This window comes from Topomyia yanbarensis, chromosome 2 (genome assembly GCF_030247195.1).
Source record: "Topomyia yanbarensis strain Yona2022 chromosome 2, ASM3024719v1, whole genome shotgun sequence".
Classification (NCBI taxonomy): domain Eukaryota; kingdom Metazoa; phylum Arthropoda; class Insecta; order Diptera; family Culicidae; genus Topomyia; species Topomyia yanbarensis.
In genome coordinates, this window is record NC_080671.1 from 293,059,194 (window position 1) to 293,082,205 (window position 23,012).

Sequence of the window (23,012 nt, forward strand, 5' to 3'; positions counted from 1 at the left end):
AATAGCCATTTACGGGGACGCAACATCTTTCATTTGATACTAAGTTTGGTTAATTCGGTCTAGCCATCTCCGAGAAACCGATGTGACTGTTAGTCTGAATTTGGATACTTCCGCCGGGGCTTCCGGAACCGATGATGGTGGCCAATGTGACCAAAGAGACTTTGAATGGCTGTTAATGACCTAGTACTACAAATCGAAGCAGTTGTGGTCACATTTTGGAAAAATTTTCACCATTATACATTCATTGCAGAATTTCTTAAAATCGACGTTTTCTGCGTGATCGTACTCATCACCCTGTAATTCCGGAACCGGAAGTCGGATCCATTAGAAATTCAATAGCAGCCTATGGGAACGTTGCACCTTTCATTTGGAACTAAGTTTGTAAAAATCGGTTCATCCATCTCTGAGAAAAGTGAGTGAGATTGTGTTCGCGTACACACACACAGACGCACATACACACACACATACATACACACACACATACATACACACACACAGACATTTGCCGAACTCGACGAACTGAATCGAATGGTATATGTCACTCGGCCCTCCGGGCCTCCGTTAAAAAGTCGGTTTTCAGAGCAATTGCAATACCTTTCTATTGAGAAAGGCAAAAACGTAGCATTTACCTACCCCCTCCTCCTTGTCCCATGCAAAGCGCCCGGGAGATGAAAAAAAATTTCATGTTTTTAAATTATTTTAAATTATTTTAAATTATTTTAAATACATGTGCTTTCAAAATGTTTGACGACTTTTATCAACATTTTCATTATAACAGCAAATTGCGTGCAAAATAAGCCCATTTCATGACTATATTTGTTTGAATTTTATATTTAAAGGGGAATTGAATATTATATTTTAAGGGGAGCATGAATTGTTTGAATTTTATATTTCAAGGGGAGCATGAAGACAAGTTCTCTCAGTTCACAATCGTGCAGCTGCCAATGATTCTAAGAACCATTCATTCATCTAAATTACTAAATTTTGCTTGGTTGAATTCGAAGTGAAAATTTAATTCAGCTTCCAAACTAAGTCTACTAGTTAGCAATATTAGCTAACTAATGTACAGCCGTACTATTTCTCTAGGGAATGGAGGATCATTAAATTGTTTTCTCTAAACAATGGGTTTTAAACATAATGCTACGTCGCACAACTTCTTACCCTACACTCCCCCTCGTCACACTTCGTCACACATTTGGTATACCCTCCCTACCTCCCAAAATGCTACGTCATTTATGTATGGCCCCATACATTCCTAGCGTCATCTACCCCTAGTTCTGTGCTCATATAAAATCCACATTTTGTGTGCAAACCCGAACAGGGTATTTCATACAAAAAAACATGCACATGTTCGCCTGTGCAACCTCACCATTTCTCATTCTCACTCTAATCAAAACTAGCGTGGATTCTTTTTGCCTTGTGCGAATCGTTCTCGTATACGCACCCGGTGTACGTACACGGATGCTTGAACTAGAGTTTTTACACCGTTCGCTTGGGATCGAGGCGAACCTGTACATCGAGACGAAGCATGTTTAAGGTTGAATGCGTGCACGAAATTTTGTACATAGTTACAAACCTGTCGATGTTCATGGGAGATCTTGTTCCAAGAACAGGTGTTCATGATAACTCTTGATCAAATTGTCTGAAACAGAAAATTTAGTAAGATTTATAAAGCTTAGACTTGTAGTTCTTCGATGAACCAAAAAAGAAAATAGAAAAAAGTTTTAATTTAGGAAAATGGCATCAAAAAAACTGAAAAAGCTTATATTTTATTGTTAAATTCGCTTACTTTTCTTCAAAATAATGTGGAGAATTTTTTTAATTCAGTTTTCCGTGGCTCATTGACTGGCTACACATATTATGCACTCTCATTAAAATATGAAGTCAATCAACTGAAAAGTTTTTGAGTTATCGCGTCTGCCAATTTGAAAAATGCGGTTTCATCAAATTAGATTTAACCTGAGACGAGACATGCAAATAGCAAAAAATTGAACGTCAAATGCAGCCAGTCTATTTAAACTATGTGAAGCAGAAAGAGAGGCTATGTGAGACGAACTATAGAATAAACAGAAAAAAAAGAAAATATCTATTGGCAAGTCACGTTTCAGGATTTAACTTATTTTTTCTACCTTTTGGTGTAATATCAGGCCTTAAAAGAATTTGCTTGCGTTTGGTGTCCAAGTAGAAACAATATGCGCAATCATACGAAATAAAACTGTATAAAAGTTCAATATGAAGTCAATCAACTGAAAAGTTTTTGAGTTATCGCGTCTGCCAATTTGAAAAATGCGGTTTCATCAAATTAGATTTAACCTGAGACGAGACATGCAAATAGCAAAAAATTGAACGTCAAATGCAGCCAGTCTATTTAAACTATGTGAAGCAGAAAGAGAGGCTATGTGAGACGAACTATAGAATAAACAGAAAAAAAAGAAAATATCTATTGGCAAGTCACGTTTCAGGATTTAACTTATTTTTTCTACCTTTTGGTGTAATATCAGGCCTTAAAAGAATTTGCTTACGTTTGGTGTCCAAGTAGAAACAATATGCGCAATCATACGAAATAAAACTGTATAAAATTTTTAAATATTATAATGAATTTGACCAAAACTTTTTCTCAATGTTTACGTTTGGCAGTTAGACCCTCTTCAAAATTTTGGGTAGAATTTAGTTTAGTTGTTGCAACAATTTCATTTGGTTTGCTTTTTTGCCTAATCATAACGTTAGTCACAAAACATTTTGACCATCTTTACTAATTGATGACCATTACAACCCATTCTAGGTCCGCTCCAGTTGCAGCTGTTTCGTCCCGTCCGGCACCGAGTCAACCGATAGTCCAGCCTGCGACGCGCTCGGCTGTTGCTACGTCAATGGCAGCCACCAGCCAGGAACTTGGATTAAAGTCAAAAATATCAGGTACGCCAGGTGGTGTTGCTGCAATCGGTTTGTCGTCGGACATTCCCCTAACCAGAATATTCAGCGGTTCCGATTCGAAGGAGGCAGCCACAGAAGCACAGACTGCTTTGGTTCAGCAATACGCTCCGGCAGGACAATGCTCGTGGAAGATCACGCAGTTCCGGTCCTGTGCACAAGAACAGGCCGATTTGACCCTGTGCGAAGGTTTCAACGAGACGCTCAGGCATTAGTAGCAGAGTCCTTGCACCTACAGCTGGTCGAGTGAGCAATTCCGACGAAACCACACCGTTCGCACCAAGTTGGATCACAATAATAAGTGCGACGTATAGAAGAAGACTTTCCGAGAGCTACAAGCAATGCTACAAGATTAAATAGCAGGGTGTTTTTAATGTGACCATAGTATAACGTAGCGGATTGAGACAGATTTATCCCGCAGAATAAGATAGCAAAATTACCCAAAAAGTAAGAGCTGACAGCCGAAGTGAAAAAACACACATCCTCTACAGAGGCAAGCAATAACGGAACGCAGCGTAATTCATCACAATGAATTGCTCTCGTCAGATTAAATCCCAGGAAGTACAATTTTCATTGCATTATTTAGTCAACCGAAATTGAAATCCTCAGTCGAGAGAGAGATTGATAGGGTAGCAGCAGCTAGGTATTTTCTTTCGAAAGGTAGCAGCGGTCGTAACCAGAACCACCACCGATGCGGAAATCAAAAAGGTGCACAAAAAACGCGCTACGATGGCACCCAGATAAAAATCCAGAAGAATCGTATCGACGGTTTAAGGAGATCTCCAAAGCATATAAAGTGCTGTCATGAGAAAAATCGTCGCATCTATGACCAGTACGACAAGGAGGGTCTGATCTAAGACAAGACGTGACAATAAGGGGGGCCGTTTTTGTTCCAATTTTATGTCAGAATGTTCCAGCTCCTGATTGGTAGATTCTGACGTTTTGCACCGTACGTAAAGTTACTGCAGGGATATCCAAATTATGTTTTGCAGTGTTGCTATATTTCTAGGAAAAGATTGTCATTACTTTTGACAAATAAAATTATTATCGTTAAAAAAGTAGAAACGACTAAATTGAACTGAAATTGCGCGGCAAAGTGAAACAAGTATTTATCATGCATTTACCGTATACGTGGTTGATCAACTTTAACAAAAATAAGACAGAAATCACACTGTAATCTAAAATTATTCAGAAAATGGCTTCGTCAAACCTTACTAAACAACCATGACATGGAAAAAACGTGTCCTTCATCAATATAGTGAATTAAAGACGCAAAATTTTGTCGGCATAAAATAAATTAACAAGACTATATTTTCATTAATAAAAACAGCAACACTGTTCGGAAGATTTCGGCAGGGTGAAAATGTGCGAAAAGAAGAATGCCGAAGGAAAAATAAGAAGCCGATTGTCACGTCTTGTCTTAGGGTCTGATGACCAACAGTTTCCGAGCGGCACTACCATAACACACGGCACCGGCGACACATTTATATCCACAACATACTAATGACTTATCCTTCCAAAAAAGTGAATAAAATCTACTCTATTTAAGCAACAAACGTTTTGACTATGCAGTTTATCATTCGCTGCCTAATTATTCCCTGCCAATTTGAACAAGACAACAATTGCAGATAGCTTTATTGCGGTGCCAAAATGATGCCAACTCGGGATGGAATATAAAAAGTAATTTCACCTTCCCAATATTCTTCCGGAATGTACAATCCTCTCCATTCTTATCAATCCTTCAAACTCCTTATCGTCAGTACTGAGCACTGTTTTGCACTTGCCAGCTACATCAACGACAATGCGATAATCGGTGAAACTTTTGCTTCGATGTAACTTGAACACAATGTAACTTGAACATAATAAATTGTTGAACTTGTTACCTATAAAGTTCAGGTAAACTTCATCTAAAAAATGAGTTATCAATCGGGTCATATTGTTGGGATTTATCCCATGATCGAACAAACAACTGTGTACAATTCCTTATCCATCATCCAGAAATGAATCGTTTTATAAACCAAAGCTTGATCTTGTGATTCGGCATATGCCAACGGGGTTTCCATCCAGCGTCGATTGGTCAGTGTATGAACCAGGTTCCCAATGTTCCAATCCTTATCCTTCTTTAGTTGATTTTCTTCAAAGAGCATCGAAAGTTTTCACCCAAGTGGAATCAAAAATTTTGCAAGTCCATGTAAACAAACTCTCTGAACTGTCAGAATAGTTAGGTTATACACTTTCGTGCAGTGTTCTATGTTTTTGACAGGTATATGAATGATATTTTAGCATCAGTGATGCCAGGTCTATTTAAACAATAGCTTGCAGTAAAAATATAAAAGTCTTCAGATTTCCGCAAAAATCTTCAATAAATTTGACATAGAAATGTAGTGTGTTGATATTTTCAATGATCAGAAACATTGAAGGCTGGGTAAAATTAGCTGGCTTAGGCTTTGTTCTGCTAAATATTCGTAATCTGCAGCGAAACTACAAAATCTGCAGATTTAGTAATATATATGCAGATCTGGCATCGTTTTAGTATTCCCCACAGGAAATTCATCCAAATGGTTTAAAAATACGGGGAAACAAGGCAAGATAGGTATTCAGAATATGGGGTTGAATGAGCAGCTCGCACAATTTTTGATTTTTTCAATAGTTAGAGGTACCAAATCATCGCGGCAATATGCAGTAACGCATCGGGGATAAAAAAGGAAGCATTCTAGCATATAAAATTTTTTGACGAGAAAGGTCTATTACAGAAAGCAGTAAATCGTCTCACTTCATCCGCATTTTGCGGTTCAGGGTAATTCAATATTTTTTAATATTTTGACTTATCGGGCTGAATTCCCTTACTAGATATATGATGACCAAGATAGGTTACATCCCCACTGAAAAAAACATACACTTCGACGGGTTCAATTTCAAGTTAAATTCTCCGAGTTTTTGAAAGACTCTTCCGAGATTCAAGAGGTGATGTTTTATTGAACACCCAACGATAATAATATCGTCGATATAAAGGAAAGCGCATTCCGGAGGAAGACCACTCAAAGCTATGATCATCATCCGTTGGAAGCTGTTCGGTGAAATGTTGAGTCCAAATGGGAGTCTATTAAATTCGTTTGTGGTGGAGAAGGCAGTATATTTTTTTGAAGAATCCTTTAATTCTGTCTGATGAAAACCAGACATTAAATCTAGTGTCGTAAAATACTGTCGTCGACATTAAATCTAGTGTCGAGAATGTCGTCGATTCTGGGGAGCGGAAATTTGTCGGCAACGATATTTTTGTTTAATCGTCTAAAATCGACTACAAGCCTCCAACTTTTATTCGTGCCTTCGTTAGACTTTTTAGGCACGAGCAAGATTGGGGAATTGTAGGGTGATACTGACGGGCGAATAATGTTGTCTTTTAGTAATTTGTTCACCTGTCCATCTATTTATTTACGGTGGACTTCGGGAATACGGTAATTTTTTAGTGTAGACTGGCGTTTGGTCACTTAGCAATATATCTTGCTTATAAAAATTATTGCACGTTGGGCTGTCATCTTGGAGCCCAAATATGTCGCTAAACTTTGAGCATAAATTCGTTAGGCTTTATTTAGCTTCATTTGGAACTCAATCCAGTTTCAGTTCGGTTAAAAGCCGATCGTGTCTATTCTGTCTTGTTAAAAGTAAAGATTTCAAAAATTTTCTGTTCTGTCGAAAGTTTTGCTAATTTTGACCATTTCAGGGTTCGTATTGATTATTTTTATTAAATGACTTCTAGAGTTTACTATAGCTTTCGCATTAAAACACTTGGAAGAATTTCTGCCGAATCCATGAAGTAGTTTCCTTGAAGTAACCCAGAGTCGATAATTCTCAAAACTTCGCATCTGGGTGGTATTACGAAATGTCCAAGTAAGTTATCTTGTACGGTAAATTCAATTTCGGTGTTTTCATATATTGCTGTGAATAGCAAAGAATCAATTAATACTGCAGTGGAATTTAGTAAGGAAATCCCGTCCTAGAATTTCATCGGTGGGGATTGGGAAGTCCTCGTTAATTATTTGAAATTTATGTTGGATTAGAGTATTATTTGGGCAAATGATAACTGTAGTAATTATTCCAAGAGTTTGTAATTTTTGTTGGGTAATACCTGAGAGTGAACAGTTCTCATTAACATTAACCATTTCACACGAATTTACAATGTTTGATTTTAGTATTGAAATGTCTGCTCCTGTGTCCACCAAAAGGGTGCACACTTGATTGCAGACAGATAGTTTGATATTTATAGAATTCGTACAAGATTTACTTATATTGTAACACTTTAGCGTCTTGCAATATTGGCTAGCGCTACTTGTGGGTTTTTGTAGAGATAATTGCTGGTTGGACTGTTGGAATGTTTGCGTTGGGCCAACTGTGGTTCCCGTCATACCCCCAACGTCCAGGGGTTGGGGGGCCTGCATGTTTTCCGACTGAGCGTAGAAGACACGATTATGCGGATGAAAATTTCCGCCTCGAAAATGGCTTCGGTTCCCATATCCGTTACGATATCCACCTCTACCTCGAGATGAATTGTAATTATTCTGGGTTACCGTGATTACGTCCGTAGTATGTATTCCCGCCGCGAGGTGCATTACCTCGGTTACAGTGCCCACGGTGGTTGCCTCTGGTGTTTATGTTAGAGTGATTTTAGTAATATAAAATTGTATTAGTCGCTTGAGCTTTTTTCATTTTTATTGGCCTTGCTTATCGCATCGGCCATGGTTTCGAATTTATCGGCTTTAATTATTAGTTGTGATACCCTATTTTTAAGTCCGTTTGTCAATGCGTTTGTACCGGCTCTAACAGCTAGCCTAGATGCAGTGGCAATAGGAACGTTTTCTGCAACGTAAGCATTTTCAAGTTGCTTGAGCTTTTCAACTTGCTCCGTGAATTTAGCTAATTCCGCAGTTTGTCTTTCGTTGGCTAATTTTGCCAGAAATACTTCAGGTGGGTTGGATGTCGAGCATCTGTTATATAGCTCATCGATAATGTCTAGAATTTGCTGAGGATTTTCACCCACGGCCGATAGAGCTTTTCTTGAAAGTTTTTATAATATCACTTGGATGGCAGTCGCTCTATTAGCATCATTTACTATTGTCTCTAAAGCATTAATGGCAGCGATTATTCCGTTTAACTTGTCACTGCTGCCATCAAATTCGGGTATGAGCGTGGAAGTCTTAATTATGTCCGTTAGTGACGTCATTTTGGGGATTAGTCTTTTTGTAAAAATGATACCGGTTACTACTGCTTTAAATGAAACAATTTGCGAGATCCTTTTTTGTTGTACTAACTGTTTAGTATCTTTATATATCTTAAGTGCCTTTTCGAAAATTAATTTATTTTCAGGATTTTTTGATGTTTCGTTTATATTGACAATTTTCTGCATAAGACGCTTTGATAAGCCTACTTTTTTGGACAATACTCTTTGTGAAAACCTGACATTTACTTTTGCTTTTAGCACAGACTAACAGACATAACACTATGAGGGAATTCCCACAAAAAACGTCGATCCGGCAATTTTCCCAGAACACTAGCTCCACCTTTTATTCACAGTCCCAAACACTCATTTGCTGATGGCTTACCCCTTAGGTTTGGGAACAATTTTTCACTAGTGGTCTATCCCCCATATGCTTGTTCATATGTCAGTGGCGCCATAATTTCAAATGTGGTCACAGTCCCAACTACAAATATATTTAAAATGACCGTTAAAGCGGGCGAAGCATTGTTTTCGAGTGTTATGTCTGTTAGTCTGTGCTTGTAGGTCATCATGAATTTGTTTTAATTTATTGTATGAGTCATTCATTAGGTAGAAAGAAAATAATAGATAAATCAACTTACATATTATTGACATTAATAACATTAATCTTTTCCGCGGTTGCTTCTAGAGCTGCTAAATTTTTAACTTCATTCTTTTCGAGGTGTTAGCAATCTTCGGTGTTCGTTCTCACTCCGGTGGCATGGTATATTTCAGCTCCAACTTCGGCAGCACGGTATGCTTCAGCTCTCGTTTCACTTCGCTGCTGTCTTCGTATAACTCTTAACGCTGCACACGAATTCATTACACATCCGCGAGATTATCAAAGATTTTCGCGCTTTATTGAAAGCTTGTTTCAGTAGTCTTTTTTTCGCGTATTTGTACAACGCAAACAACAATTGTATTAACACTAATATTATTATCAATATCAACTTAATCTCATGACTTTCGTGGAATTCTGAATGTACTTCTTGATTCTGTATAACGGTTATGTCTTTGTCACCGTTTGCTTCTATTTTCGGGCTGGATTTCTTATTGCCCATTTTTATTGTTAGTATTCACAATTGTTCGATTTTGCGTTTAACGTCCAATCACCAATCACTTATCACTCACTCCAATTGTAGTTATTTTGGCTGCCACGTTCAATTAATTGTAATTCAGTGCGCAAATTTTGCCATTTGTGCTTACGTGTTTTAGCCCATATATGCTGTTCGTTGTACACACCAGGGACCTTTGCATTATTATTTTCACGATAGTTTATTCTAGTATTTAATACTGTGGAGGAATTCCACGAAGAGCCGTCCAATTTTGTAAAAAATCGTGACCGACCATCTTCGATTTTGATGAAACTTTTTACGTTGCGCCTATGTGGGAAATTAAGTACACTCAGGTTTTTTTTACGCGGGGGATACGAGCCGCGTAAATGAAAACCGCGTAAATTTCAAAATCCGCGCAAATGAAAACCGCGTAAATTTCAAAAACCGCGTAAATGAAAACCGCGTAAATTTCAAAAACCGCGTAAATGAAAACCGCGTAAATTTCAAAATCCGCGTAAATGAAAACCGCGTAAATTTCAAAATCCGCGTAAAAAAAACCGCGTAAAAAATACCGCGCAAAAAAAAATCGCGTAAAAAAAAACTTGAGTGTACAACAAAAGTCGAAATGCCAAATTTAACGGAACATTGCATGATGATGACAAATTACAACTGAGCGAGCTAGTTTACAAGGTGTTAATATTTAGCATCGAACCGAACCAAGTTTCTCATACTATGATCGAATCAACAAAACATTTCAATACCATGTAAACAAACTCTCTGAACTGTCAAATAGATGAGGTTAAACATTTTCATGCAATGCTCTACAGGGAGAGGTTCACTTTATTTTGTTTACATTGCCAATGAATTTTGTACCGCGACTCACCACTTCATTTGCCGCGTTGCACAAGAACTCAAGAAAAAATATACAAACCAGTGCTGCCCAAACACACTTTTTGAGTCTCACCATTCTTGCAAAGGTGAAAAAAATACTCAACATTCTTGCATTTTTCAAACTTTAAAAAATCATTAAAAAATCACGATAGCTCTAAAAAGTCTCATTTTAACGGAAATATTTTTAAAAATGTGTAATCTTTCGATTAAAAATAAGAAAGAAGGGGGTTATGTCGGACGAGAAAGGTCTATTTAGACAGCCGATTGTTTTGAGCTTCGTGAAACACCTTGAAACTCGGTGTTTACACCGGCACACTCTCTTGCTCATTTCGATTTATTTAGGTACTCGTTCCGCATAAAATATTAAAATTTGTGCGCATCGAAAATGTTGCGCCCTAGATAACTCGATCCATATCGCAATCCTCCCATTGGGGCCGTACACAAATGACGTAGCTTTTTTTCAGCGAATTTCGACAACTCCCTCCCCCCGTAACATTTTGTCACAATATTCCCCCTAGGTCACAAATTTACTACACCCCTTTATCCCCTAAAGTGCTATGTCATTTGTACATGGCCCCTGGCACCGTACTGGCTGTTGTTTAAAACGGTATGCATTGATCGAAATTGTAAAGCGAAAATCGAAACGTGACTAAAATATTCGGTAATTTTAAGCCATTTAAACAAAACGAAAGAAATATATTGTAATTTAACTCGAAGTTGAACCTCATCGCCTCAACAAAAGTAAGTTTCAAAGCAATTGTTTAAATACACAATATTTTTTTTAAATAAATGCATATCATATGCATGGTTTCGCACTGTCTAAGTAGTAGTATTAAAAGTATGTACAGGTTTTCCGCACATATGAGTGTGCGGAAAAAATGTACATACTTTTAATATGATGACAAACGATGTAAAATGTTTGAAGTATTCGTAAAATATTACGCTGTTTTTCCATTTCATATAAATTAATCCACGTATATATCCAAACACATAAAATATGTGCACGTTTCGTTGGCATCAAATAACTCAATTGATGTTTGACAACCCGGTTGTCAACGACTACTCGACAAAATGAATACTTTGTCCGACCATATCTGTGAAGAGAGTAAACGTGCGATAGTTCGATTATTGTATCGATTTTGTGAGCTGTTTTCGGCAAATTTAAGACTAAGAGAAACGAAAGCACTGAAATTGAAAGATAGGTATTCTAGAGGGAATCAGTTATAAACATAACTCGGAAAACTAGGACTAGGCAGTCTCATATGGCTATGATCGAAAGGAAATGTGAAGAATCCATTGCCTTCTGCTGGTAGGAGTTGGGCTTTCCACCCAAGTTTACCGCATGGTCGTTGATAGAACATAACTCATTATCATGTTTTACCGCCGACGCCGCGAATTATATTGCACACTACATGTTCAATGTCGCCGTGGTCGTGTCCTGCACACAACCCTTAAATTTTTACTAAAGACTTAATCTATTGTCTTCTACTGCAGGAGTCTGGACCGTTTCGATCTTCCTTGAGCATTATGGCTCTTCATATTAAAAAAAAATACTTCTTGTCTTCCAGTCCCTTGCTAAATGAATGTCATTGCAAAATAAAAAGTTTAAATAGACGTTAAATTTCATAAACAAAATTGCGCTCGCCCCCTCACACAAAGCAGGATTGCTACGGCTCTGATGTTAACAATTCAATTTCTAAGGAAGCCCAACAGAAAGAAAGGATCGACAATTATTCTACTGTCGATACTGGCAGAAACACTGTGGTTAAAATGACGTCGATAGCTATGAAAACAACGCCCGAAGCGATAGAATGGCTACCGACAAGAAGGCTATTGATGTAAATGTCTCTAATAGTGCAAACTATGTTGGATATTAATTCTTGAAGTTTTTGGCTTAGTAGCAGGTTTAACTTGGGGTGCATTTAACCAACTACAATTGTTTTTCAAGTAGTGATTCCGTGATTGCACGAATGGCGTTAGTCCTTTTGCGTTCGTGGAATAATTTTGTCACATATGTTACCGATAGTAGATCGTCAATTGCAATGAGTAAAATTATGATCACAACATTTTCTGAACAAATGTAAATAGTTAAACAAGCTTTTGTAAATATAGATCCACGTTGGACAAACATATCTATTCTAAACAATGAACATATTGTATTACCGCCGATAAGTCGCTAATAACCCGTAATGTCCTAATCACAACTGGAATTGCAAATCTAAGCAAGTATCATAGTTCTTCTTCTTCTTCTTCTGTTTGGCTTGTTTGTGAAACAAAGGCCAAAATAGCACAGCATATAAAGCTATATTGCCAGTTAATCTTCGTTTATAGTCCAATGGACTTTACTTTCTGTGACTAACCGACGATAAACTCGCAGCGCCACAAAATTGGTCCACCACAGCACGAGTAATTCGCCCAATTAAGGTGAAAAAAGCGAATTATCTAGCACTCGGTGAAAACCAACATGTCGACACGTTGAAATTTTCACCGGAAGTGAAGTATCATAGTGAACTACATTATACCAAAAGTGTCAATAAAAATACTCGAAATAAATGACATAATAATACTAGACATCAATTTCGATCTAGGACAGTTCATGCAGTTGTCAAACTGATTCCGCTTGTACATTCGGTCGTTAATAAAGAAATTTATAAAAAACGGGCAGGTCGTTTCTTGGAAAATGGTCGCAAACCAAAAAATAAAGACAGTAATGAATATTCCATGCCATTCCAATTTTCTCAATTATCACACAATTTATTGGCGTTCAATCAAAAGAGTAAAGAGCAGGCTTCACTAGTTTTGCCTTTCTCAATAGAAAGGTATTGCAATTGCTCTGAAAACCGACTTTTAAACGGAGGCCCGGAGGGCCGAGTGACATATACCATTCGATTCAGTTCGTCGAGTTCGGCAAATGTTTGTGTGTATGTATGTGTGTGTATGTGCGTCTGTGTGTGTATGTGACCAAAAATGTCACTCATTTTTCTCAGAGATGGCTGAACCGATTTTGACAAACTTAGTCTCAAATGAAAGGTGCAACGTTCCCATAGGCTGCTATTGAATTTCTAATGGATCCGACTTCCGGTTCCGGAATTACAGGGTGATGAGTACGAACACGCAGAAAATGCCGATTTTAATAAATTCTGCAATTATTCCAAAATATGACCACAACTGCTTCGATTTGTAGTATTAGGTCACTAACATCCATTCAAAGTCTATTTGGCCACATTGGCCACCATCATCGGTTCCGGAAGCCCCGGCGGAAGTATCTAAATTCAGAATAACAGTCACATCGGTTTCTCGGAGATGGCTAGACCGATTCAACTAAACTTGGTCTCAAATGAAAGGTATTGCGTCCCCGTAAATGGCTATTTAATTTCATCCCGATCCGACTTCCGGTTCCGGAGTTATGGGTTATAGCAAATTGTGATTCAAACCGATACCACGATGAAAGCAAAAAACCGATTTATTCCACCTAGCAGTGAGATGAGACATTTCTTACACATTTCACTATTGGATTAGTTTGCAGAACTCACGAGAAGTAGGCACCCCTAGAGGTGGGATGAAAACAGTTTCTAGTCTTGCACGAATAAAATCTCGAATAAACTGAGTAAATTATAGAAATCAACAAAACGACCGAAATAAAAAAGTAAAGCAAAAAATGAAATAATAGGTTTTTAAATTAATAAAATGAGTAGAAAAATTAATGTAAATCAAAATTATAAAACACACGAATCAAATAAGATTAGGTTATTAAATAAAAATGAAGATTATATTTAGAAATAGTTATAAGATTAATAGAATAATACTAATAATACTAATACTAACAAATTGAATGAAATAAAACGAATGACTGAACATGAACTGCATAAAATTAAAGATATGAATAAAATAAATCAAATGAATCAAATGAATCAAATGAATCAAATGTATCAAATGTATCAAATGAATCAAATGAATCAAACGAATCAAATGAATCAAATGAGTCAAATGAATCAAATGAATCAAATGAATCAAATGAATCAAATGAATCAAATGAATCAAATTAATCAAATGAATCAAATGAATCAAACTAATCAAATTAATCAAATGAATCAAATGAATCAAATGAATCAAATGAATCAAATGAATCAAATGAATCAAATGAATCTAATGAATCAAATGAATCAAATGAATCAAATGAATCAAATGAATCAAATGAATCAAATGAATCAAATGAACCAAATGAATCAAATGAATCAAATGAATCAAATGAATCAAATGAATCAAATGAATCAAATGAATCAAATGAATCAAATGAATCAAATGAATCAAATGAATCAAATGAATCAAATGAATCAAATGAATCAAATGAATCAAATGAATCAAATGAATCAAATGAATCAAATGAATCAAATGAATCAAATGAATCAAATGAATCAAATGAATCAAATGAATCAAATGAATCAAATGAATCAAATGAATCAAATGAATCAAATGAATCAAATGAATCAAATGAATCAAATGAATCAAATGAATCAAATGAATCAAATGAATCAAATGAATCAAATGAATCAAATGAATCAAATGAATCAAATGAATCAAATGAATCAAATGAATCAAATGAATCAAATGAATCAGATGAATCAACTGAATCAACTGAATCAAATGAATCAAATGAATCAAATGAATCAAATGAATCAAATGAATCAAATGAATCAAATGAATCAAATGAATCAAATGAATCAAATGAATCAAATGAATCAAATGAATCAAATGAGTCAAATGAGTCAAATGAATCAAAGGAATCAAATGAATCACATGAATCACATGAATCACACGAATCAGACGAATCAAATGAATCAAATGACTCAAATAAATCAAATGAATTAAATGAATCATATGGATCATATGAATCAAATGAATCAAATGAATCAAACGAATCAAATGAATCAAATGAATCAAATGAATCAAATGAATCAAATGAATCAAATGAATCAAATGAATCAAATGAATCAAATGAATCAAATGAATCAAATGAATCAAATGAATCAAATGAATCAAATGAATCAAATGAATCAAATGAATCAAATGAATCAAATGAATCAAATGAATCAAATGAATCAAATGAATCAAATGAATCAAATGAATCAAATGAATCAAATGAATCAAATGAATCAAATGAATCAAATGAATCAAATGAATCAAATGAATCAAATGAATCAAATGAATCAAATGAATCAAATGAATCAAATGAATCAAATGAATCAAATGAATCAAATGAATCAAATGAATCAAATGAATCAAATGAATCAAATGAATCAAATGAATCAAATGAATCAAATGAATCAAATGAATCAAATGAATCAAATGAATCAAATGAATCAAATGAATCAAATGAATCAAATGAATCAAATGAATCAAATAAATCAAATGAATCAAATGAATCAAATGAATCAAATGAATCAAATGAATCAAATGAATCAAATGAATCAAATGAATCAAATGAATCAAATGAATCAAATGAATCAAATGAATCAAATGAATCAAATGAATCAAATGAATCAAATGAATCAAATGAATCAAATGAATCAATTGAATCAATTGAATCAATTGAATCAAATGAATCAAATGAATCAAATGAGTCAAATGAATCAAATGAATCAAATGAATCAAATGAATCACATGAATCACACGAATGAGACGAATCAAAAGAATCAAATGAATCAAATGACTCAAATAAATCAAATGAATTAAATGAATCAAATGAATCATATGGATCATATGAATCAAATGAATCAAATGAATCAAATGAATCAAATGAATCAAATGAATCAAATGAATCAAATGAATCAAATGAATCAAATGAATCAAATGAATCAAATGAATCAAATAAATCAAATAAATCAAATGAATCAAATGAATCAAATGAATCAAATGAATCAAATGAATCAAATGAATCAAATGAATCAAATGAATCAAATTTATTTAATTAATCCAGTGAATACAATGTCAAATTAATGAAATGGATCAAATGAATAAAAAGAATGGATGAACAAAATGAATAGAGTAAAAAATAAATGAAATGCATAAATAAAACAAACGAATCAAATAAACAAAATGAGCTGAGGTGATAAAATGAATAAAAGGAAGAAAATGAGCAGAATAAAATGCATGAAAAATTAAACAATGGTAAAAGGTTATAAATTAATATAAAGAAATAAATTTAATCAAATAAATTATTTGGATGAAATGATTAAAACTGAAAAAGTAGTCAGATTATTAAAATGAAGAAACTGAACAAAATGAATAAACTGGAATAAATAAATAAAATGCATACAATGAAAACAATGAATAAAATAAGTTAAATGAATGATATGAGTAAAATGCACAAAAAGAATAAACTGATCAGAGTGAATCCAAAGAATGAAACGAATAAAATAAGTAAAATTAATGCAGATGAACAAAACTAATAAAAAGATTCTGAATGAAATTAATTGAATGAGACAGGTAGATATTTCAAAGTTGTTTCAAGTTTGTTTCGTTCGGAATTCTCGTGCAGGAAATATGGATAAATAAGCCCTATACAGACCAATACTGTGAAAAAGAAATGATTCAAACTACTCAGTATATCCAGATATGGATGACGATAAGTTAGAAGACGCATTGTAGTTGCATCCCCCATCGAGAGTGGGTACTTTGGTAGACTTCTTTTCCTGGATCTAATTTGTGGATATTTTTGTTCTTTGATCCATTATTTTTCATGAAAGTTCGTACCAATACAACGAATGTGCAGCTGATACAATTCTTGGTTCATTCGCCTGCGCCACGTTCCGTCTTCCATCTGCACGCCACCATAGATGGTACGCAACACCTTTCGTTCGAAAACTCCAAGGGCGCGTTGGTCCTCCACGAACATAGTCCAGGTCTCGTGGCCGTAGAGGATCACCGATCTAGTCAGCGTCTTGTAGATAATCAACTTCGTGTAGCAGCGAATTTTGTTCGACCGGAGCGTCCTCCGGAGTCCAAAGTAGGCACGATTTACCGCCAAGATCCGTCTCTGAATTTCTCTGCTGTTATCATTGTCGTCGGTTACCAGTGAGCCCAAATACACGAATTCGTCGACCATCTCGATTTTGTCACCGTCAATCCGAACTCGGGTGGGAGGTTCACATTGTCGTCTCTAGAACCTCTTCCTCTCATGTTTTTTGTCTTCGAAACGTTGAAGGCAAGTCCAATCCTGCTGGCTTCAGCTTTCAGTCTTTGAGCATATGTTCATTCAAAATCAATAGAGATACGAATAGTTTAAATATCGCACGTGGAATGTCTTTTTTGAAAATTTTCATCGTCAAACTTTCATATTACCCAGTTAAGCCAAATATTTTTCTGATACAGCCATGAATTTTCTTAATTATAGTGTAGATACAGGCTTTGAATACAATTGAATTAAAATTGAGTTGATGTAGCAGCAGACAAAACATAGTTTTGTTTTCTCAGCACACAACTTAGAAATGGATACAGAAATAGCTAGATAGATGCGATAGAAGAGAGACAGAGAGAGAAATAGAGAGAGAGAGAGAGAGAGAGAGAGAGAGAGAGAAAGAGAGAGAGATGGGGGGCATGTGAGGAATGGCAGATGATGGTTAATGCAGTGACCTTATTTTCATAGGTATATTATTATGATATATTGATTTCTTACATTCTTATCATAAATAATGTAAGTAGTAATTTTTGCGCCATAACCAGTATAACCTAAATCTTGCAAAAGAGCTAAATTTTCGCTAGATTTTTGGGCTTCAAACATACGGTGACGCCACGAGTATAATTATATGAGAAATCTTTTATCTCACTACTAGGTGAATTACTTGTTGATCTGTGTATTGATATACCATCCAACATTTACCTCATGATTGAACGCAATGCCTAATCCAAGGGATAAATACTAGAACTCACTGTTTCTTTATCAACACATTATTTTGTCTTTGAAGTGAACTTGATTTTTGAGAAATAGTTCATTTACTATAAAGGTAATTCACAAAATGTTCTCAACATCAAATTCCTTGAATCACGTAGATGTATTTTCATACCCCGATATTCAAAATCGGTTTAGTTTTGCCCCAAAACACAAGCAAAGCAATACACTGTATGAAACAATTTCATTTTTAGTTAGTGAAAATTGGTAAGCGAGGAATAAAAATACAAAATGTTTAATATCTCCGCCGCTCGTGCACGGATTTTGACAATCTATAGCTTGTTAGAAAGGTATGTTTACAAGCTTTCTATTCATGTGTTATTGGACACAATTGTATTGTTCGAAAGTTATCTGCAAAAAACCTGCTGTGTTTTGACAAAATCGCCCATATCTCAGAAAGTAAACAACATATTGAAAATCAAAAATAATAGTGTCAAATGGTAACGTTAGTCCACATACACATACAGACATTGTCTCAATTTGTCGAGCTGAGTCGATTGGTATATGAGACTCGGCCCTCCGGGCCTCGGAAAAAGTTTTCAAAATTTGAGCGAATCCTATACATTTTTTTTGTAAGAAATGTAAAAGGTAAAAATTCCGCTAAAATGTCTCTCAAACAACTTAAATTTGCAGTTCTAGGTCACCGACGGCCAAACAAACTTTCGTTGACTACATTGACCACCATAGACGGTTCCGGAAGTACCCGGGGAAAAGCGGCCATCTTTCAAAACTAGTGAACTCATATCAGTTTCTCGGAAATGATTGGGCCGATTTTCACAAACTTAGTCCCAAATGATAGCTATATTATTATATTATTATAAATTTCACACGAATCGCTTATATAGTTCCGGAAATATAAACTGAACCGTCCGGTCACATATTAAATTCCCATATAAGCCGGAACTCAAAATTTTTTTCAAGGGGGGGACCCCATGAAATTTCAGAAATCGAATTCGTATTTTTGATGCCAAACATCCTTAAAATGCATGAAACTTCGAGATTTTATGTTATCACGAAAAAAAATTTTTTTATAAAAATCGACTTTTTGGGACTTTGCCGATTTCGCACCTTTTTGCCTTTCTCATATAAAGAAAGGCTATGCAATCACTGTAAAAATCGACTATTTAACCGAGGCCCGGAGGGCCGAGTGTCATACACCATTCGATTCAGTTCGTTCGAGATCGGCAAATGTCTGTGTGTGTATGTGTGTGTATCATTTAAACTCACACAATTTTCTCAGAGATGGCTGAACCGATTTTCGCAAATTTAGTTTTATCTGGAAGGTATAACGCTCCCATAAGCTGTTATTGAACTTTTAGTCGATCCGACTTCCGGTCCCGGAGTTACGGGTTGAAGAGTGCGGTCACACAGCAAATTCCCATATAAACTGGTACCACCATGATGTTCAAATGATGTAAAACATATTAAAATTGATGTAACATTACTCTAGTTTGCGGGTCTTGATCACTAATGATCAATTAAATCAGCTTTGACCACATTGCCACCTATGACGGTTCATGACGCCCCCGGGGAACCCGCCAAGTTCCTAAGCTAATATCACACTCATTCGCCAACGAACTCTCTTCCGATTTTTACTAACTTGATTTCAAATGAAAGATACAGTAATACAATGGACTGCTGCTGAATTTCATTCGGTTCTGACTCTTGCTTCCGGAGTTACAGGGGTGTTAGTAATGATACACTGGAATTTCCCATATAAATCGGTACAATCGTAATACCTCAGAGGCTAAAAACTATTGAAATGGTCACCAAATTACTTCTAATCGCAGATCTAGATCACTGATTGCCAATCAAACATTCTTTGAATATATTGTCCACTATCGACGATTCCGGAATTCCGGGCATATTCCACAAGTAAAGTCACATCGGTTCTTCGGTGATGACTGAACCGATTTTCTCAAACCAAGTCTCAAATGGAAGGCAAAATATGCAGTTGAGTATTGCGTCACCGCCCCTCCCCCCGCCTTGCCCTTACACCTCCCTCCTTCATCACTCCCCTCCCCTTGGATCACCCTCACGCTCGCATTTCCTTCATCCACCCCGTATACCGAAATAAGATGAAGGATTTCTGACGCATCCTCCACTCCCACTCTACTAACCCCCCATTCCCTCCACTTTCAAACCCATCCCACCAACATTTCAAAATATAATCACACGAAGATAACATTGAACTCATGCTGATTAAGCTAATTAAATATTATTCTTTTGCCTTTCTCATATAGAAAGATTATGCAATTGCTCCAAAAACCGACTTTCCAACCGAGGCCCGGAGGGCCGAGTCTCATATAACATTCGACTCAGTTCGTCGAGATCGCAAAATATATGTGTGTATGTATGTGCGTATGTATGTGTGTATGTATGTATGTATGTGTGTGTATGTGCGGATTTGTTAACAAAATGTCCACATCGGTTTCTCGGAGATGGCTGAACCGATTTTTACAAACTAAGATTCAAATGAAAGGTATAATATTCCCATAGGTTGCTATTGAATTTAATTTTCAACCGACATCTTGTTCCGGATTATGAGTTGAAGAGTATGGTTACAAAACAAAATTTGTTGATTTGTCCACATCGGTTTCTCGGAATTTTCTGAACCGATTTTGACAAACTTGATTTTAAATGAAAGGTCCATCAGCTGCTGTTGAATTTTGTGTGGATCCGAGTTCTGGTTCCTGAATTACAGGGTGATACGTACGATCACGCAGCAAATCCCGATTCTAACGAATTCCGCGATGAATGTAAAAAGGTGATTTTTTTCCAAAATGTAAACACAACTGTAGAATTTGTAGATCTAGGTCACCAACAGACATTCAAAGTCTCTTTGGCCACACTGGCCACCATCGACGGATCCGGAAGCATCCAAATTCAGAATAACGATGGTGTTTGCATACGAAGAAGAATTTAGCGCCTTCTAGCTGTCATCGTCACCAAAATTCGCCAATCATCGACATTTCATCGACATCTTTACCAATGCCCAAAATTAGACCAGAGAGAAGGGTTTCCGGAACAACTTGTTTCCGACTGAGCCACTATAAAAGGAGCAATGACAGCATTGGGCAACCTTCTTGCCCGACTGTTGAGTCAAACGTCAGTGTCATTCGATGTCATAGAGAATATTTTCATAAAGTTTATATTACAAGTTATTTTATTTTGAAGTTATATGAAGAACATTGTGTAGTAAAGTGAAGAAAAGATGAAATAAGAAAATTTAGTTTAGATTACCTGCTGTTTGAGCCGCCGTTCCTGCCGAAAGTCCGTCACACCTGTACCAACATCACTTACCTGCATCTGCCGTACCTGAAAAGGAAAAAGGATTAACTCACCTGTAAGTCCAACTCCGCTGCTTTCGCTGATTGCCGTCAATTAGTTTCTCGAAAATGGCTAGACCGATTTGATCAACTTAGTCTCAAATGAAAGGTGTTGCGTCCCCGGAAACTGATATTAACTTCCATCTCCATCCGACTTCCGGCTCCGGAGTTACGGGTTGTGGAGTGCGATCACATAGAAAACTCCGATTCAAACCGATACCGCGATGAATGCAAAAAGGTGCTCTTATATATACTTACCAAGTGTAATAAGAATGAAAGACATTTCCATAATGTTATATTGTACGAACCAGCTATTACATCATTGTTTGGAGAAATGAGAAAGGCACAATTGCACCTCTAGGTGGATTAAAACAGGTTTTTCAGTTCAATATTACCGTGGCCGTTTTTTCTTTTACAAAATTTTAGAACTCGAATAATGATTTCTTTTCTTGTATATTTGTCATGTCATGTATAATAATAAAATGTAATATATGCATTTAAAAGCTTATAATGAATATAAACAACGCAAACATTCTCATGTTCGTGATTGAGAAAGGCACAATTGCATCGCAAGGTGGATTAACACAGGTTGTTCAAAAGGCATTCAACCGATACGCTCAACTCATTACTAGTGGTATGAACACAGCTACAGATGTTAACAATTCAATTTCTAAGGAAGCCCAACAGAAAGAAAAGATCGATAATTATTCTACTGTCGATACTGGCAGAAACAACGTTGTTAAAAATGACGACGATAGCTATGAAAACAACGCCCGAAGCGATAGAATGGCTACCGACAAGAAGGCTATTGATGTAAATGTCTCTAATAGTGCAAACTATGTTGAAGCCTCAAAACGAATGAATTTACAAAATATAGAGATGGTCGGGATATTAATTCTTGAAGTTTTTGGCTCAATAGCAGGTTTAACTTGGGGTGCATATAACCAACTACAATTGTTTTTCAAGTAGTTCCGTGATTGCACGACTGGCGTTAGTCGTTTGCGTTCGTGGAATAATTTTGTCACATATGTTACCGATAGTAGATCGCCAATTGCAATGAGTAAAATCATGATCACAACATTTACTGAACAAATGTAAATGGTTAAACAAGCTTTTGTAAATATAGATCCACGTTGGACAAACATATCTATTCTAAACAATGTACATATTGTATTACCGCCGATAAGTCGCTAATAACCCGTAATGTCCTAATCACAACTGGAATTGCAAATCTAAGCAAGTATCATAGTGAACTACGTTATACTAAAAGTAGGGTTCGTCGCGGTGCGGATGTGGGCGGTAAATGCATTGTCCGTACCGCAACCGCAAAAAAAAAATAAAACCGCACCGCTTACCGCAACCGCACTTTATTTACCGCACCGCACCGCGTGGTAATGCGGCAAATGCGGTAAAATTTTTATATTTTTAAAAATGGTGTTGAAAAATTGTACATTTGTGTAACCATATATAATAAAATGTTATTCTTATTCACACGAAATTTAACTTTAAGAGACTGCTCAGAATGTAATGTTTATGAAAAAATCAACTTTTGCATTTTCTATTAATAAAAACATGGAACATTTTAAGGCAAACATTATACATTCAAA

General features: G+C 36.0%; 1 protein-coding gene and 1 pseudogene across 1 annotated transcript; both read left to right on the forward strand.

The window, feature by feature from the left end:
- The window catches only part of LOC131680441 (uncharacterized), a 61,763-nt pseudogene extending 39,389 nt beyond the window's left edge, over positions 1–22,374 (forward strand).
- Positions 2,580–4,487, forward strand: LOC131683279 (coiled-coil-helix-coiled-coil-helix domain-containing protein 2-like). The gene is made up of 2 exons (XM_058965115.1): positions 2,580–2,722; positions 2,783–4,487. The coding sequence occupies exons 1-2, from the start codon at positions 2,595–2,597 to the stop codon at positions 3,144–3,146; spliced, it is 492 nt and encodes a 163-aa protein (XP_058821098.1). The 5' UTR covers positions 2,580–2,594; the 3' UTR covers positions 3,147–4,487.
- Positions 22,375–23,012: the final 638 nt, after the last annotated feature.

What these genes read in the sequence shown, in the direction of transcription:
- LOC131683279 (XM_058965115.1), top strand. Translation starts at nt 2,595, where the DNA reads ATGAATTTGACCAAAACTTTTTCTCAATGTTTACGTTTGGCAGTTAGA. An exon ending in CTTTTTTGCCTAATCATAAC is followed by an intron (nt 2,723 to 2,782) that starts GTTAGTCACAAA and finishes AACCCATTCTAG; the next exon opens with GTCCGCTCCAGTTGCAGCTG.